The sequence below is a fragment of the Oryctolagus cuniculus genome, chromosome 11 (assembly GCF_051225735.1).
Source record: "Oryctolagus cuniculus isolate XC-2025 breed Fujian yellow rabbit chromosome 11, ASM5122573v1, whole genome shotgun sequence".
Lineage (NCBI taxonomy): Eukaryota > Metazoa > Chordata > Mammalia > Lagomorpha > Leporidae > Oryctolagus > Oryctolagus cuniculus.
The window spans coordinates 68386421-68407004 of NC_142877.1; the positions used below are offsets into that span (position 1 = coordinate 68386421).

General features: G+C 38.9%; 1 protein-coding gene across 1 annotated transcript; it reads right to left on the reverse strand.

The window, feature by feature from the left end:
- Nucleotides 1–1965: 1965 nt before the first annotated feature.
- TMBIM4 (transmembrane BAX inhibitor motif containing 4) lies at nt 1966–17403 on the reverse strand. The gene is made up of 7 exons (XM_002711316.6): nt 17251–17403; nt 13210–13318; nt 12177–12282; nt 10396–10429; nt 7772–7889; nt 3377–3422; nt 1966–2833 (listed from the first exon to the last, which is right to left on the reverse strand). The coding sequence occupies exons 1-7, from the start codon at nt 17369–17371 to the stop codon at nt 2627–2629; spliced, it is 741 nt and encodes a 246-aa protein (XP_002711362.2). The 5' UTR covers nt 17372–17403; the 3' UTR covers nt 1966–2626.
- Between the last annotated feature and the right edge of the window lie 3181 nt (nt 17404–20584).

A 20584-nucleotide genomic window follows, 5' to 3' on the forward strand; every position in this document is an offset into this window, starting at 1 on the left:
GTTTACATGATAATCTATCTTATTTCATCAGAATAACAGTCCAATAAAGTAGGGGTTATTATTCCCCATCATAAAGATGAAGCAAAAGTCCTGGTAAGGAAGTACCTTGCCAAGCATCACATAAGCAGTTGGATGCACAGCAAGGATTTTAATCTAGATGCTTGACCCATTTTTTTCTTGTTATACCCTTTATAATTTAATTGCATTGCATCATGCAATTGGGTATTCAACGATTGATAATGATGCATTAAAATTACATTCAAGCACGAGGCTAAATCTGTGTGACCAAATTATTTCAATTTGATAGCCCAGAAATAGTGCTTGGTGAGTATTATGGGCTGACATCTAACCCCCTAAACCCCCAATTCATATGAACTCATAAGCTCTATTATCTGAAAATGGGACTCTATTTGGAAAGAGGTCTTTAAAAAAGTAATTAAGAAAAAGGCCATTCTGGTTGCACCTCAAATATGAATGATGTCCTTTTAAGAGGAAATCTGTACAAATACACAGGGAAGATCATGTGAAGAGACTGCAGGATAACTGCCACATACAAGCCAAGGAGAGAGGTCTCAGAAGAAACCAACTGCCAACCCTCTGGTCGTAGTCTTCTAGCCTCCAGCCTCCAAAACTGGGAGAAAATGATTTTTTTTTTTTTTTTTTGACAGGCAGAGTGGACAGTGAGAGAGAGACAGAGAGAAAGGTCTTCCTTTTCCATTGGTTCACTCCCAATGGCCATTGCGGTCACTGTACCACGCTGATCCGATGGCAGGAGCCAGGCGCCTTCTCCTGGTCTCCCATGCACTTGGGCCATCCTCCACTGCACTCCCCGGGCCAGAGAGCTGGACTGGAAGAGGAGCAACTGGGACAGAATCTGGCGCACCAACCGGGACTAGAACCCGGTGTGCCCACGCTGCAGGTGGAGGATTAGCCTATTCAGCCACGGTGCCAGCCAAGAAAATGAATTTTTGTCATACTTTGTTTTGGCAGCCCTAGCAAACTAGTACAGTAGTTAATTTAGCAGTGCTCTGTGGTGTGTATGTTCCTCCCGTGTATGATAGAAATTGAAGACAGTACCAAATCCTATATATACTATGTTTTTACTATACTTACATACTTATCATAAAGTTCTACTTATAAATTATGGGGCTGGCATTGAGGCACAATGGGTTGAGTCACTGCCTGTGACACCGGCATCCCATTTGGGCACCAGTTCAAGTCCCAGTGACTCCACTTCTGCCCCAGCTTCCTGCTAATGGCCTGAGAAAAGTAGGGGGAAGATAGCTCAAGTGGTTGGGCCCCTGTACCCATGTGGTAGACCCAAATGAAGTGCCTGGCTCCTGGCCTGTGGCAGCCATCTGGGGAGTGACCCAGTAGATGGAAGATCTCTCTCTGGTTTTTTTTAACTCTTTCAAATAAATAAATAAACCTTAAAAAATTTATAAATTAGGTACAGTAAGGTATTAATGATAAAAACTATAATATATTGCAATACATCTATTGTACTCACCCTTTTTGTGTTGGTATGATACAATGCCTATGTGATGGCATAAAGTAAGGTGAATGACACAGGCTTTATGACATGCAGTTAGGTTACTGCTGGCCTTATGATGACGCATCAGAAGTTGGACCATCTATTCTTGGTGATCCTGAATCACTAAGCCATTTGTTGCATATATAGCATGAATACACTGGACAAAGTGATGATCTACATCCCAGATAGGATAGAATGGGATAATGCAGGATTTCACTACCCTACTCAGCTTGCAATTAAAACTTATGAATTATTTACGAAATTTTCCATTGAATATTTTCAGACCACAGGTGCCTGAGGGTAACTGAAACTGGGGAAAGTTAAAGGTAAATAAGGAGGGAGTACTGTACAGTGACAGGATTTGCTAATGCTTCATTGGTCACTGACACAAACTTAACATGCTGTGGGGACCAACACAAAACCACAAGACACTATTTCCAAATATTTTTATTTTGAATTATATATACTTAATGACAGGTGAACCCATATCTTTGGGGTCCTCTAACCACATAAGCTTGGTATAATTTTAAAATGAAACTTGTACTTCAAAAAAACACAAATAATTTGTTTCAAATTTTGTTTTAATATCTAGCTTTCAAGCAAATTAATTTTTAATGAAATGTCACTAACATTTAATATAATTTTAATATAATATTGAATACTTCCCTATGAAATTTACCTTTTATATTTTTTCCTTTCTAAAGGAGATTTATACTTTTAACGGTATTAGTGCCACTAACACTTTAGAATAAAAACATCAATTAGAATAAAAAACACATTAATTTAGAGAAAGTTTAGCTAAAATCACCAAAGTAATAGATATTTTTAATCTAATTGCTCATAAAATTACTTTCAAATTTCAAATGACTAACTTTGTATGCTAGTCTGGGATTGAAAAAAATTTAAAAGAATAGAATTTGGTATTTCTTACCTGAGCATCTAGATCAAGGATTCAGAAATGAGATACAATAAAGAATAGTAATATTTTAAAGCTAAGAAATACACAGAATATAAAGATCATAAAGGTACTTAATACTTATTATATCTTGAACTTTATTACTTAATGAAACAGTTTCTAGAGATGGCTTTCAATTACTTTTTATTAACTGCTTCCAGAAAACGTAACAGGTGCAGGAATAGATTGATAATATCCAAGTAGAGGCTGATGGCAGCTAACACATACTCTTCAGGTGATAGTTTATGCATCAGAGAGTGGGTGTCATAGATGATGAATCCACAGAAAAGAAGGGCTCCAACAGCAGCCAAGACCAACTCCATTGTCTCACTATTAAAAAATGACTGTAGGCAAGAGAGTAAAGAAATATGTTTTATTTGAGAACAGTATTAAGAGCACTTAAGTTACCTCCCCCAATGATCTGTTACATACATATTAAATAATGATATATACAACTTTATATACACAGGCTAGAAGTACAAAAAGGCAAGTCAGGTCCAAGCTTGCTTCTGTTGGATGGAAAGATGACTAGATTAATGGACAGATAGTTTCCTTTCAATTAAATTACCCATTTGATTTGAACAGTAGTATTCCAAATATAAATTATTTTGAAATATATTTCTTTTTCAGAATTAAATGTGTTACTTAGAGGCTGGCATTTAAAAATGAGGGCATTTTTCTATATAACTTTATCTTTCTTTCAGTCATAACAGTGATTAACATAAGAACTTGAGTTTTTAAAAAGATTATGGTACAAATATTCTATATACAAATGTCACAGACAGTTATAATAAGTGTTCTACCATAAGAGTATCTGTTACCCTTTTGATCTTATTTATGATGTGACCAGTATTATAGTTCAAGTTAACCATTCTAATACAACTTACCTTCAAGATTCCTGACAAGCATAAAATCCACAAAACAGCAAACAGTCTATAAAACCAAAATTTTAATAATTTAGAATATACTTCCTTACCAAAACTTTCTAATTCAGAGATTTATCAAAGCTATATGAACAAATGAACAGAAATGCATTTTTAAAACAATAGCAAGTTATTCTGTGAATATATCAAAGTTCACAATGTACTTTCTATTCTTATATATGAAAGAACTTAACTTATATATGCAAATTTGCCATTGCTACAGTTTTACAAGTTACCATTCAATTGTTTAGAAGTCAGTCCTTGGTTATCAAGTATGAGAGGTCAGTGTTCTGTTATCAAATATGAGACATACCTTCCTCCAGGGACCTCAGTGTACACACAATAAATGGGTTATTTAAATTCATAGGCTCTGTTTTAGAAGTTTCTGGTAGAACTTGAACCTCAGGGTTTATAATTTGTGAAACTATTCTCTGTAAAGACAGTACTATGTAAAGACTTAAAAGTCATATCTTGCAAATACATTCTAAGTTGTTATATCTCATTAAACATTTAAAAACCAAAGAGCAAACTCTCTGTGAATATAGGTAAGATTTAGTGAGAAATGCCATAGATATAGTGCTGATTTGACTGACAAAAATAAACTCCATCCTCTTTTCTCCCAACAAAAAGCACAAAATAAGAAAGAGCACACAATAGTTAATATACTGGTAAACTGGCTCTCTGGGGGAAAAAAATAAGTCAAAGTTTGTAGCAATTCCTGATTTTTTTTAATGTAAATACCTCCACCAGGCCTATATTTAAGCTTCCAACAATTTAACATAACTTGCAAGATTCTTGAAAGCTCGTAGTCAGCTGCAGCACACCAGTGACAAGTTTGTATAAGTATCATATGTAGTTCTGAGATTTAATTTCTTTTATGGCAGAATTATACAGTATTAATAATGATGTTACAAAACCATGCGAGCTATTAGTCAATGTATGAAGCAGTGCCACCACTGCCTGCTACCACGGTACATTTATACAGCTAACAAATCTTCCTGAGTCTCTACTATAAGTAGCAAATAAACTTTCTGAAAAATTTTTTTTGAAGCAGTTGTTTTTGCTCAGACTTTATACCTCATGTTGGCCTGAGTCTCCACAACCATTTCGGTTTTGGAGCTTCACAATAACTAGTGCCATTCAATTTTGCTTAAAATGATATAAAATCCCACTTTTAAGTATTTAGTGTACTGGTGAAAATATAATTATTGGGGCTGGCGCTGTGGCGCAGTGGGTTAACGCCCTGGCCTGAAGCACCTGCATCCCATATGGGCGCTGCTTCAAGACCAGGCTGCTCCACTTCCAATCCAGCTCTCTGCTATGGCCTGGGAAATCAGTAGAAGATGGCCCAAGTCCTTAAGCCCCTGCACCTGCATGGGAGATCTGGAGGAAGCTCCTGGCTCCTGGCTTCAGATTGGTGCAGCTGTGACCGTTGCGGCCAACTGGGGAGTGAACCATCAGATGGAAGACCTCTCTCTCTCTCTCTGCCTCTCCTCTCTCTGTGTAACTCTTTAAAATAAATAAATCTTGATAAATATAATTATTAATATTTTGCTAGGTAATCATTACATGTCAATATTCAATAACTTAAGGTAGTAAATGCATTATCATGGTGAATTGGGCTATATCCAATGAGCAGTAGTGAGATGTTTATGGGTTTTAATAGTGCCATGATCAATTTTATATCACCTAGTTGCTTTGTGGATAACAGAGTAGAAACTGGCAGGACTGGAGATGGAGAACTTGTTTGTACTAACACAGGTAAGAAATTTTAAAGGGTTTTGCTTCCAGTATTATAGAAAACAAGGTTATTAAGACCATTTACTGGCACTCCCCCCTCCCCCGGCCCCCCAAAAAAAAAAAAAAAACCTATTAAGATAATGGATTAAAAAGAAAATAATATTTCTTTTAAAAAAAGATTATTTGAAAGGCAGAGTGACACACAGAGAAATTTTCCATCTGCTGGTTTACTCCTCAAATAGCCCCAAAGTCCAGGGTTTGGCCAGGACAAAGCCAGGATTCAGAACTCCATCTGGGTCTCCCACATGGGTGGCAGGGGCTCAAGGACTTGGGCCATCCTCCAGTGCCTCCCCAGCACATTAGCAGGGTGCTGGATCAAAAGCAGTGTAGCCAGAACTCGAACCAGCATTCCAATTTGGGATGCATGCTGGCATCGCAAGTGGTAGACTGCACCCCAATGCCAACCAAAGAATATCTTCTTTTTTTAATTTTTTTTTTTTTTTGACAGGCAGAGTGGACAGTGAGAGAGAGAGACAGAGAGAAACGTCTTCCTTTGCTTTGGTTCACCCTCCAATGGCCGCCGCACCACGCTGATCTGAAGTCAGGAGCCAGGTACTTCTCCTAGTCTCCCAAGCAGGTGCATTGGGCCATCCTCCACTGCACTCCCGGGACACAGCAGAGAGCTGGCCTGGAAGAGGGGCAACTGGGACAGAATCCGGCACACCGACCAGGACTAGAACTCGGTGTGCCGGCGCAGCAGGTGGAGGATTAGCCTATTGAGCCGCGGCACCAGCCCAAGAATATCTTCTTAAAACCATCAAATAACTGCTAAGAATCATCAAGCTAAAATCTACATAAAAGCAGAACCCAAAGTAATACCATGGTATGGTAGTAGCTGGATTTGCCTAAAACCTATCACCTTAATGTTTGGGCAAGCCATATATCTTCTCCTATACCCACCCAGGAACTACAAGGCAAGTTATCGAAGCAAGGGGAGAAGAAAACACCCCTGGGAAATTGTTACCGCAAACTTTCTCTCTACAGATTTGTTGTCCAAATTCATAATGCCTAGTCAGTTGAGAAACATCTTTGGTCATGTATTTTAAGTGGATGTAATTGAATAGTTTCCCCAGCTGCTGGTCACTCAATGTAAGAATGCACCGTCAACCTAGACCTCGAGAAATTCAACAAGTAATTTTTTAAAGAATAATTGTAGGGCCAGTGTTGTGGCATAGCAGCAGGTAAAGCTGCTGCCTGTGATGCCTGCATCCCATATGGGCACTGATTGGAGTCCCAGCAGCTCCACAACCAGTCCAGCTCCTTGCTAATGCACCTGGGAAAGCAGTGGAGGATGGCCCAAGTGTTTGGGCCCCTGCACTCATGTGAAAGACTTATATGAAGCACCTGGCTCCTGGCTTTGGTCCATCCTAGCCATTGAGGCCATCTGAGGAGTGAAAGTGGATGGAAGATCTCTCTCTCTCCCACTCTCTCTCTTAACTGTGCCTTTCAAATAAATAAATAAAAACATCTTTTTTTAAAAGAATAATTATATAGTCAAGAATATCCAAGCATACAAGGGAAAATATCACAAGAATTAATCAGAAACAACAGACACAGATGTATTGATCTCAGAAATATTCAGATCTATATATGGTAATTGCAATTACCAGTTGTGTAAATAAATATAAATTAATTATGAAGAGGCTGAAATATAGGAGAGGCTGTTTACCAGAACAGGATTTTAAAAGACATACTGGAATGGATGGGAGGGGAGCAGTTGGAGACTGGGATGAGAAGAGAAAACAGAGCAAACTTTTCACTATACATACCACACAATTACATAGGTAAAATCTCTTCAAGAAAAGGGGAAAAAGTCTCTCCCAAATCAAACTCCACTCTAATAAAACTAAGCAGCATAATACCAACAATAGTGTTGGTTGATCAACTATATTTATCCCAACAGAGATTTCTTGTAACCTGAGAGATCAAAAGGGGAAAAAAATGGGGAGAGGGAGTTGCAAGAGTAGACTTTTGTTAATATTTACTATTAAAACAGGAAGAACAGAAAATGGTTGGGTGATTATGTGCCAGCAAGAAGCCAGTGTGAGCTTAGCAAAGAGTCCACATTGTCACCAAGAGAGGGCAACACAGTGCCATTCTCCTAATATGAAAAGACCATTCCCTACATTTGTTGAAGGAAGATAGACATTAATCTAGATGGATCAAAAGGTTTTAAAGTTCATGCAGGCATTTCCAATGTCTGGGCCTTTTTCATTGTTTACAAAGATGTGGATGAAGTCTTGGTAACAAGACCAAAATAATTTTGGTAAATTAATAAAGCATATAAGTCTTGCCTCTCAAGAAAGCTGTTTTTTTTCTTTCTTATTTTTATTTTTTTTACATTCACTTGCTTTTATTACACAAGGGAAGCAAATGACACAAGCCACTTTCCATGTCCTTGTATTATCTGGAAGTTTAGGGCCTTGATTTAGTATTCAAAGAATGATTTCTTTTTCTTCTATTTGGAAAGGTAGTATTCAAAGCTAACAGTATAGCACGTTTCTCAAAATTGCTCATAATATTAAAGATTTACATTATATCCAAGAATATATAACTTACCCTGCTCCAAATTTGCTGAAATCTCTCTTAGATTGTAGAGTATATGCAGTCAAACCAAGAAATACTGCAGTAGTCAGTATAAAGGCTTGCAGAACAACATACACATCATAGAAAGTAACTGTAAAATTAAAACACTGATTAAAATCCATATAAACATTCTAAAACAGCTTTTTCTAGTGTTTATAGAAATGATTTGTTTTCTACTCTATAACATACCAATAATTATGAAAAAGCCCTTATCTAACTTGAATATGAGTAATAGAATAAAACCATATCTTTAATGCAATAAACAAGTTCCAAAAATTCATTCATACAAAATAAGGGGGTTGCATGACTATGAAGTTAGTGAAATGGCTAGAGGTAGCTGGTTAGGATTTTAGGGATCTGATAGAGTGACTAATTTATTTCTGTCTCAACTACAGTTGAGACATCTGTGGGGATTTTCCATTATAGTTTAAAAATCAGTAGCCATTGGGGCCTGCACTGTGGCATAACAGGTAAAGCTGCCGCCTGCAGTGCCGGCATCCTATATGGACACCGGTTCAAGACATGGCTGCTCCACTTCTGATCCAGCTCTCTGCTATGGCCTGGGAAAGCAGTAGAAAATGGCCCAAGTCCTTGGGCCCCTGCACGCGTGTGGGAGACCTGGAAGAAGCTCCTGGCTTCTGCCTTTGGATTGGCATGGCTCCAGCTGTTGCGGCCAACTAAGGAGTGAACCAGCGGACGGAAGACCTTTTCTCTCTCTCTCTCTCTCTCTCTCTTTCTCTCTGCCTCTCCTTCTCTCTCTGTATAACTCTACCTTTCAAATAAATAAATAAATCTTTAAAAAAAATCAGAAGGCAGGATTCTAGGTCCTCCAGTTGGCTGGGAATTCCTAGAGAACACCAATTCTAGCAATCAGCTAGTAGGTTGTACCCAATTCATCACCCCAATCCAAGGCAATTGGGCAAAAAAATATTTGGGCTGTCTGGGATTGCCTCCTAATCATACTTTACAGAGAACAGAAACAGACTGTGGGCTTTGCTGGCTGTGTAGCAGTTTCTCTTCTGTAATTTGAGAATAACCACCAGATTTACCATAACTATTATAATAGAAATGCTTAACATTTTAACAGAATGCTAAATTTTAACCTGTTTAAAGGAGGTTCAGTAATTTTTAATTTTCAAGGATGAAATATCCACATTATTTGTAGTCCTAAATGCTACATTGTTGGGCTTTTTTGCATTTATGCCATTATGGGATTAAGAAGGTGAACATGGAAAAGATAAAACATGAAATCGGCCGGCGCCGCGGCTCACTAGGCTAATCCTCCGCCTTGCGGCGCCGGTACACCGGGTTCTAGTCCCGGTCGGGGGGCCGGATTCTGTCCCGGTTGCCCCTCTTCCAGGCCAGCTCTCTGCTGTGGCCAGGGAGTGCAGTGGAGGATGGCTCAAGTGCTTGGGCCCTGCACCCCGTGGGAGACCAGGATAAGTACCTGGCTCCTGCCATTGGATCAGCGCAGCACGCCGGCTGCGGCGGCCATTGGAGGGTGAACCAAAGGCAAAGGAAGACCTCTTTCTCTCTCTCTCTCTCTCACTGTCCACTCTGCCTGTTAAAAAACAAACAAACAAACAAACAAACAAACAAAAAAAAAACACCACAACAACAAAAACATGAAATCAATTTTGTTCTCAGATCACCTTATCTATGTATTTCAAGCCCCAGTTCCAATAATCCTGAAATTTATTTCTCTCCTATATTCCTTATGCATGGTGAGGGGAGTGGGAGAGGGATAAGATAGATTTGATAACACTAATAGATTATATTAACACCAAGTAAATAATAATACCTGCTGTCTATGTTAAAAAGCTTTAATCATTTATTTTAGTATATATTACTAATTATATTGTCTTTCTTTTAAAAAGATAGGTATAGATTCAATGACATAGATGTACAAATTCAACAAAAAATATACATTATGACAAAGCAGGCAGGGATAATTATATTAACCATAGTACTAACAGTTTGCTATTATTGAGAGTCATAGTTAACTTTTTTGGTAGCTAAACTTAACCATTTTAAGACAATCAGAATGTGAATGTTTGCTGTTAATTTATTGAAGTTCTTACTTGAGGCATTACACAGCATATCAAGTAATAACAGACAGCTGGCCTTCAAATACATATTTCAAGTACATATTTAACATGAAGTAAAGAAACAGAAATTACCACTATTTTCTGTCATATCATTTAGTAAAATAAGAGGAGACAGAATGAAAGCATGGTTTAATGCAGGTGATTTTTAAAGGAGCTAAGTTTATATGATGAAAGTACATGGCTCAAAACACAGCTCATGTAAGATCCCTTTAAATTTGGGAGATTAGCTATGGTTGTCTTATTTTCATAAATGGGAAACATAAATGAAATATTATTCTCCTTTCCTTTTCTTTCCCTTAAACTTTTCTACTTACTCTAAGCTCACTGTAGAGGACAATACTTGACTTTTGCTTATACTTTAGGAATTCTTCATCCTATACTCTGTTTTTGAAATATGACATTGCATGGTGTTAAATCTTAAGCCCAAATACTTTTTTACTAAAAAGATTTATCTACATTGTAACATAGAGAAGTGAAATTATGGCTTACCAGCAATGCCCACAGTCAGAGCTTCCAACAGTGTCTAAGAAACAGAATCTGAAATTAATGCATGTAAAATTTACATGTACACTTTCTAATCTTTAGCAGTCCAATGTGATCCCTTATGGACAATCTCATTTTAGATTCAGAGGAGGCCTGTGAATTATATGGGACAGTTATTAAGCTCACCATAATGAAAATAAGACCTCAGTTTAATGGGCAAGGATATGTGGATCCTAATTGTGATTCTATCACTCTTTAAGCCTTAATCAGATTTGTAACAGGAAGATTATGGAAAAAATATAAAAAATTTTTTCTTTGTAATATAAATAAAAATACTATTTTATAAATCATGTACACATTTAGAAAAACCTCAATATCTCATACAAACATAGGGAGAATAAAAATATTTAGGTGGTACTTTGCTGTGATGGAGTCTTGAAACTGTCTCCCAATATTCATTCTCTTCCCCATAACAAAATTTTAGCTGGCCATGTGACTGTTAAGATTAAATTTTTACATTTTTTAGCCTCTCTTGGAAGTACATCTGACCATATGACTATATCCTAGCCAACTTAAGGTGAGTAAAGAGGAGTACTATGTTCCAGACTGTGTTCTAAAGCAAAAAGCTATCTCTCTCACTTTCTTTCTCTCTCTCTCTCTCTCTCTCTCTCTCCCCCCCCCCCCTCTCTCCCCCTCTCCCCTCTCTCCCCTCTCTCCCCTCTCTCCTCTCCTCTCTCTCTTGAAATGCCTGAACCATTGCAGAAGCCTGGGCCCTTGACAGTTTCACTTGGGAGTACTTGGGAGCCAACAGTGGGTCACATAGAAATTAAAGTTGGAAAAGAGAACACAATGAGTAAGTACAGTTGTGAGGTAGAAAAGAGGTATAACAGAACAGGGAAGGGAGACCACAAATCCTGCCTCTAAATTTCCTAAAACAGCATCATTTCTAGAACTTTCTTGCAGTTCCTCTTCTTGAGGCCTGATGAGTTTGAGGATGGGTTCTGAAGCTCGTACAACCTTAAACTCTCTTTATTTGAAATAACTTGGGTTGTACTGACAACTTTACAAACAAAAGAGCTTAAAATTTAATTGAATAATTACTCTTTATAATAGTTGAAACTTCCAAAGACATGAGCTTTTCTTTCACAAAATTAACACAAACTCATTATCAGAATTCACAAATTTCTTTAGTTAAAAGCATTTTAATCTGATCAATAGCTTTTTCACTTATTTGATTACAGATAATTCTTATCAGTTTCAAATGTTTTGAACTAAAATTTTAGGTCAGCACACAAAGTCATAATGGATTTAAGAAGAGACAAAATAATTTTAAAAATACACAACTTGCCTTACCCACTCGTGCTGGTCATAGTCTAAGACTGAGTTTTTAGAGGTAGTAGGTTTTAATTTTAACAAAATTAGAGAAGGAAAGTTTCACAAGGATTATCTACTTAATATTATCATTTTACAAGTGAGAAAATTTAGATACAGTAAGGCTAAATGCCTTACCAAATGTCATATAATCAAACAGTGGGAAAGCCAGGTGATCTAATTCCACTTAAAGATTTTTTTCTACTATATCCTAATGTTAAATAAATAGCTTTGAAACTGACAAGCAATTTAAAATCCTAAAAGACTACAAAATTATAAGTAATTTCCTAAAATACTCTAATAGGAAAAAAACATTAATTTTGTTGTCATTTCATTAAATATGCATTCAGTTAAATAAATACATGTAAAACTCAGAAATAAATGTTAAAGGAATAGACATTTGTCAAAATACTCACAAATCCAAAAAGAAGGTACAGGTTTAGGGGATGCTTATGTCTGTTCAAAGTCAATGCAAAAATGAAACCCAAAGATCCAAGAGCAAACACCAAAATTAAGGCAGGACTGAAAGACATAATAATAAAAATATTTCAAATTTAAAAATAGCATGAATCATATTACCCAACTTAATAAAATTTACCTATTCTATGTGAATATGAAAGTACAGGAAAAAAATGACCCATACCAAACTGGAAATAAATTACTTTTACACTGGAAAATTGGTATGAGGTAGGGAGGAAGAGCAGCAGGACAGAGCAAGCAGCCCACAATGAATAAAGGCTTTTTACTTTATAAACTTCTACCAATTTGAGTAATGTTTGAAATTAGCATACTACTGCTATTAGCATACTATTTTTATAATAAAAATACAATAAAGAAATTAAATAATGAGTGTTAATACTTAACTGCATTTTTAGGGTATTTACCATATGGCTATACTTCAAATTAAAGACTTACTCCAAATAGCAAACTATTCATTTAAGACTCCCCTTTCATAGGTGTGAAAGGGGGAGTAAGAAGAGAAATTCTCTATATCTAAGAAAATATTCATTCTTTACTTTTCCTTTCCTTTAGAATAAAGAAACTATTATTTTTAGCTGTGGAAATAATTATGTTGGAGGCATGAATTATCTTCAATTAGACATGAATCAATTAGAGCTATTTTGAAAATTTCTTGATGAAATTATCCTAGTCACAAACCCAAACTAAAATTAACTCACAGTTTCTAAGTACATTTATTTTTTGAGGATGTCTTCAGCTTTTGGGACAGGGCATAATTTATAAAACTTCATAGAGTAAACTCTTAATACTTTTCCAGGAGTTGAACAGTTGAAAGGTAAACACTATGTTGTGAAACATTTTTCTTCATCAAAAACAAAACTAATCTGACTTGTAAGAGTTATATAATGAAGCATTTTTACATTTTAACCTCAAAAGTTAATAGAAAAAATGAGCTTTCTTTATAATATGCCTTTCTGATGACACACTTACCTTGCATGAACAAATACCCGTATAGATTCACAGTATAAAAAGATTGCAGAGGTCACTGTAGTTAAGAGAACTTGCAGGGAAAGGATGCTGTACACTTTTCTTAGAAAGGCTAAAAGAGAAAAAATTACATGTGACTATATTATTTAGCATTTATCTTAGAACAGCAAAGTGAAATTTCTTAGTCCATATAAGGTGATTTTCATTAAAACCAGAAAAAAAGCTTCCAAAGTAATTTAAAACATTGTAAGGAATCTAATCCTCCAAAAGCATGAGCTTAAAAAGATTAACTTGATGGGGCAAAAGGTAAATGTTTTCATCAGAATAAAAGGAAAGTATTAAATATCTACTTATACACAAGAACATACAACAAAGCAAAAGGTAAAAAATAGAATATTTTAAAGAAATTATTTTATCTTCAATCTGAAAGGCAGAAATAGAAAGCATTCAAGTAGATATAAAATTTTTAGTACATTTAATTTTTTTTATTTTATTGATTTGAGAGAGAGAGACAGATAGGCAGACACAGAGAGATCTCCCAACTGCTAGTTCAGTCTCCAGAGGCCTGCAACAGCCAGTGCTGGGCATCCTGAAGCTGGGGGCCTGGAACCAATTGACATCTCCTCATGGGTGGCAGGGACCCAAGTCTTTGAGTCTTCAGCTGCTACCTCCTGGGGTACACATTAGTAGGCAGCTGGAATTGGGAGTGGAGCTAGAACTCAAACCAGGCATTCCAATATAAGATGCATCTTAACCACTTTGCCAAACACCTACCCCTAAATATTTTTTAAAGTCTTAATTTCCATAGCAGTAAAAATGTTCCCCCAAAATGAAACTTATCCTTTAAAGGCAAATAACATTTTTACTTATGTATTTTTATTTCTTACTTATAGTACCTATCTCTCCAGTTTCTATACAATAGAAAATTTTTCCTTTCAGAATTTTTTAAATAAATCTTTTTTTAAAAGATTTATTTATTTTACTTGAAAGTTAGAGTTACACAGAGAGAGAAGGAGAGGCAGAGAGAGAAGGAGAGAGAGAGAGAGAGAGAGAGGTCTTCCATCGGCTGGTTCACTTCCCCAGTTGGCCGCAATGGCCGGAGCTGTGCCGATCCGAAGCCAGGAGCTTCTTCCGAGTCTCCCATAACAGGTGCAGGGGCCCAAGGGCTTGGGCCATCTTCTACTGCTTTCCCAGGCCACAGCAGAGAGCTGGATCAGAAGTGGAGCAGCTGGGACTAGAACTGGCGCCCATATGGGATGCTGGCACTGCAGTTGGTGGCTTTACCCTCTACGCCACAGAGCTGGCCCCATCCTTTCAGAATATTTTATCACCAATATCCAGAAATCAACACCAAGACTTAATAATTAGATAATACTTATTAAAAAGTTTTCTCATATAAAAAATACAATGACCTTCCAGGAACTCACCACCACCTTCATAAAAAAAAAAAAAAAGTTCCCACTTTCTCCCTGTGTGCACATACTAAGAACACTCCCTTCCCCTCACACTCCTAGCTAACCGCCAGTCATTTCTCAAAACTCAGCCTTTCTCAGTTCCTCAGTCTGGATTAGGTGTTCTTCCTTCATGTTCTCAAGGGACCTTAAACGTACCTCTGTCACTTTATGATCGATAAGCCTACTTGGTATTCACCTCCATTAGACTTAACTTAGACAAAGACTTAATGCTCACTGATAACAATAGGGAGCAAGTCTTTTTCATTTCTATTCACTTGGCACCCAGCCTAGTGGATGGCACAGAATAAACACTCATTAAATTTTATCTGCTTTTAAATAAATTTATATTGGACTAATAAAAGGTACCATTCCCCAAATAATACATTTATAAAGGATTAATATCCAGCATAAATAAGGAAATCCTACAATTCAACCAGCAATAAAATCAACTTGATTTAAAAATGGATAAAGTAATGAAATATCACCTTATACTCATTTTGATGGCTAATTTAATTAAAAAAAAAAAAACATGTTGGCAAAGGTGTGGAGAAACTTGAACCCTTGTGCACTGCTGGAAGGAATATAAAATGTACAGCCAGGATGGAAAAAAAGTATGGCAACTTCTTATAAAATTAAAAATAGAATTATCATACAACCCATTAAGTGTACCTCTAGAAACCTATTCAAAGAATTAAAGCAGGGGGCTGGTACTGTGGCGTAGTGGGCTAAAAGCCTCCACCTGTGGCACCAGCATCCCATGTGGGTGCCGGTTCTAGTCCCAGCTGCTCCTCTTTCAATCTAGCTCTCTGCTGTGGCCTGGGAGGGCAGTGGAAGATGGCCTGAGTGCCTGGGTCCCCATACCTGCATGGGAGACTGGGAGGAAGCTCCTGGCTCCAGGCTTGACAGGCCCAGCTCCAGCTGTTGTGGCCATCTGGGAAGTGAATCAGCAGATGGACAATTTTTCTGTCTCTCCCTCTCTCTGTAACTCTACTCTCAAATAAATAAATAAAATCTTTAAAAAATTTAAAAGCAGATCTTGAAGAGAGATTTGCACACCTATATTCACTAAGAAACCCAAGCCATGCAAATCTCCACCAATAGATGAATGTATAAACAAAATTTGGCAAATACACAGAATGTGATATTATTCAGCCTTAAATAGGAAATTCTGACACATGCTACAATGTGGATGCAACTTGAAACTAATTGGAATAAACCAGTCACAAAAGAAAACAAATAATTGATTCCACTTGTATCTTGAGAAGTCAAATTCATATAGACAGAAAGTAGGGTCTGGGAGAGGAGAGAATGAATTTATTATCGAATGGGTATAGAATTTGACTTTTGCAAAATCAAAAAGTTCTGGAGAGAGGCAGGCATTTCCAGGCCCAGCAGTTAAGACACCTGCATCCTACATCATAGAGTGCATGGGTTTGATTCCCAGATCCATTTTCAATTCTAACTTCCTGCTAATGTACTACTTGGGAGGTGATGGCTCAAGTTGCTGTTTCTGTCACCCATATAGAAGACCCAGTTTCCAGCTCCTGGCTTCAACCTGGCCCAGGCCTGGCTCTTGTGGTCATCTGGGGAGGGAATCGGCAGGTGAAGGATCTCTCTAACTCTGCCTTTCAAATAAATAAAATAAATCTTTAAAGAATTGTTAAAATGGTACATTTTATGTTACATATATTTTACCTCAAACATTTCTGTAAGTGCTTGTTTCGGCAGCACATATACTAAAATTGGAATGAAAAATTTCTTTATAAAAGAAGCTGAGCTCACTTGCCAAAATAATTGCAAAATTCAATTCCAATAATATTGATAGTAGGCATCAGGATTCTTAATAATGCATCAGAACTATCTTCATAAGCTTTCCAGAATGAGTTCCAAATGCCTGCAGAGGTTGAAAATCTGGGGAAGCTTCTGTAATCAAAGGGCTAGAATAATTGTGTGCGATGATCTCTTCTGCGTATTTTAAATTCACAATCATTTCTGCCCACTGGATACTGCACAATAATCTAAACATGGAATTCCGACTGGAAGTTTCCAACACCAGCAAATTCCTCACTAATGCTCAAGCACATTCTACGTCCAATCCCCAAAGAGAGAAAACAGTGAACAGGATAGATACGGGCTCTGTCCTCACACGAGCTAACAGCCCAGTGCGGGAGACAGGCACGTCCACAGCAACTTCGAACTCAAAAACATCAGGCGGACAACTCCTGACGTACACGGCGATCACGTCCTCCACTTATTTCCAATACAACTGTTTCTCTCAAAGATGCCAAATCAAGGGTGCAGACGCTTTCCTCTGCCCCGCGGCGCCGAGGGCCCCAGCTGCGTTCTCTGAGAGGAACGGGAGCACCACCGCTCCCCCAACAGCGCTCTCCCTAGACCCCTGGGGAGGGGAGCGAGCTCGTCCTCCCCGCTATCGGAGCAGGGCGCTCTTCCCCGATCCCTAGGGCGCCCGGAGGGAAGGGGCGGGTAGGGGAGAGCCGACTCTCAGGAGCTGGAAATCCGCCTCCTGAGGCCCAAGGCGCAGCAGGGCGGACGAGGGGCGCCGGGGCGCACGGAGCCAGGGTGCGCGTACCCATCCGGATGTGCACGCTGGCAGAAGCCACGCAGCTGCCGTAGTTGAAGTCATCCTCGATCGAGGAGCGCGGGTAGCGGGGGTCCGGGTCGGCCATGTTGGCAACAGAACCTCCACCCATCCTGGCCGGGCCTGGGAGACCGCACTGACCACAACGGCCTTCAACCCACTTCCGGGATGAGGCAATCCAGCCCAAACTAGCTGAGTTGCCTCGGCGGAGCGAACCCCGAGCTAGTCGATTGCTTCAATTCAGGCCAAGGAGGAAGAGCTAAAGTCATCTAAAGTGAAACTTTTCCCAGAGTTTCGTCAAGAAGGTTTTAAATCCTCTCAAGGGGAGAGTTGTTAAAAGTGAAGGAAGTGATGTCCAATTCATCCAGCCATCCAACAAATATCTCATCCATCCACCTCTTTAATAATGCATTTTAGGCCGGCGCCGCGGCTCACTAGGCTAATCCTCCGCCTAGCGGCGCCGGCACACCGGGTTCTAGTCCCGGTAGGGGCGCCAGATTCTGTCCCGGTTGCCCCTCTTCCAGGCCAGCTCTCTGCTATGGCCAGGGAGTGCAGTGGAGGATGGCCCAGGTGCTTGGGCCCTGCACCCCATGGGAGACCAGGAAAAAGCACCTGGCTCCTGGCTCCTGCCATCGGACCAGCGCAGTGCGCCGGCCGCAGTGCGCCGGCCGCGGCGGCCATTGGAGGGTGAACCAACGGCAAAAGGAAGACCTTTCTCTGTCTCTCTCTCTCACTGTCCACTCTGCCTGTCAAAAAAAAAAAAAAAATAATAATAATAATAATGCATTTTTTATTCTACCATTTTAATTAATTAAAAAAATCATACATTTGTTGAGACTTTCTATAAACCAGGCTTTAGGAATGAAGAAATACTAAATCCTGAAAGGCAAACAGGAGCCCCTCCGGAGAATAGAGTGATTTTCCAAAGCGGCCCGCATCCATAGAGGGGCAGAGCAAAATTTATGTGGCCAAGAGTGAGGCTGGGAAGATGAACAAAGGCCTGATCACTGCATGTCAAATGCAGAGTACACCGCGGAAATCATGATAAAGAAGCATGGAAGAGGAGATACTGAGTTCATCTAAGAGCTGATGGCGGCAAATACAATGTCTCAGAGTGAATATTCATGATATTGTCCTTCCTATGCAAAGATGAAGTGTAGACAAGTACAGAGTCATATCATCCCAGGGCCCATGGAAGTTTTTCAGTGCGTTTTCTTTGATCCACCCCCCTTACCCAGTCCTCACTTTAACCGCAGCACCCAAAAAACTTGGCAAGTGAAGCAGAATAGTTGTGGAACAGTCTATTCTGGAACTAAACCCTTAAACTTGATGTTATCAGAAGTTCTTTTTGAAAGAACTTACAAATTAATAAATTTTAATCCCCCACCTCTTAGCAATCACAAAAACTAAATTCCGGATGGATTGTGGATCTAAATATGAAAGGCAAAACAGTAAAACTGGATGAAAATTATAAAAGAAAACATCTCTAAGATTCGAAGGAAGGCAAAGATTTCTGAAATTAGATATAAAATAGCACTTAACCTCAAAAGAAAAGACGGACAAATTAAACTATGTTAAAATTGGGAACTTCCAGTAATCAAAATACCCTGTAAAAGAGTGAAAAGGAACTAGAGCCGGCGCTGCGGCTCACTAGGCTAATCCTCTGCCTGCGGTGCCAGCACACCCTGTTCTAGTCCCGCCAGTTCTGTCCCGGTTGCTCCTCTTCCAGGCCAGCTCTCTGCTGTGGCCAGGGAGTGCAGTGGAGGATGACCCAAGTGCTTGGGCCCTGCACCCACATGGGAGACCAGGAGAAGCACCTGGCTCCTGGCTTCGGATAGGCGCATCGTGCCGGCCGCAGCGCGCCGGCCATAGCGGCCATTTTGAGGGTGAACCAACGGAAAAGGAAGACCTTTCTCTCTCTCTCTCTCTCTCTCTCTCTCTCTCTCTCTCTCTCTCTCTCACACACACACACACACACACACACAGTCTAAATCTGCCTGTCAAAAAAAAAAAAAAAAGGAAAGGAAAATAGAGTGGGGGAAGATATTTGCCAACATGTAATCTACATAAGGTTCCTTTCCTAAATATGAAAGCAATTGTTACAAATCTAGAACAGCAACAACAAAAGATAGGCAGCCAGTAAAAATGGCCAAAACACCAGAAAACTGCCTTCCTCAGCACACAGAACCAAATGCCGAATAAAAGTGAGAAAAGCTTACTCTCATTAGTAATCAGAGAAATGCAAATAAATGCCAAATTTAGATATCTCTAAGCACCTGCCAAATGATTAAAAGAGATTGATAATATCAACTGTTATCATGACTGTGGATTAATTGGAACTAAAATTGGAACTGGCCTCATAGACATTTGACCTGTGCTATTGATGAGAACCCTGTACTGAAAAAAATCTTACACTTGCTTCAATACTACATATTTTGTCTTGGGATTTGTGTTTTATAAATGAATTCTGCAGGATCAGGAAGCATGACCATGAGAAGAAGAGATATACACAATATGGATGTCCACTGTTCCCTGCTAATCATTAGCATTTAGCACAGGATTTTGTTGGACCTATAATTCATGGGAGTTAATCTAAACTCAAAACCAGTATAAGATGAACATGTCACATCTACAACTCAGGAAAGGGAGTAGGAAAGTACACGGAGAGCCCCAGGAGGCCAAGCAGTTTTTACAAAGTAGAACTTTCTGTGAATGCAGAAAACAAGGCAGTGCCATCCTGAGAAACAAGAATGACCAAGGAGTACTATCACATCCTCTTTTACTTGTGTTCCTTCCTTATATTAGTCACTCACTTATAACATGAAGACAGAGAAGGAAAGGGAAAGATAGGGTGAACATAGTTGCTTTTCTTTTCAGTCCATCCTCATCGGTAAGCTAAAGGTAAAAATGCTGGGTAATGTGCATGTATCAAGAAGTGATATACTGGTGGGCATTTGGCACAATAGCTAAGCTTTAGCCCGAGATGCCCATATCTTATACCTGAGTATCTGGGTTTAAGTCCTAGCTTTGCTCCAGATTCCAGCTTCCTGCTGATGTGCACCATGGGAGGCACAGGTGATGGCTTACATACTTGGGTACCTGCCGCTCATGTGGGAGATCTGGATCATGATCCACACGTCTGGCTTCATGCTGGCCGAGCTGCAGCTGTTACAAGCCATTTAGGAGGTGAGGCAGCAATTGGAAGATTTCTGTCTCCATCTCTCTGCCTTTGAAATAAGTAAACAACAAAAAAGCTTAAACAAAGTGATATAGAATAATTGAGCTAGTTTTTGCAGCTTTTCCACAGTTACTGGAAGAATGAAAT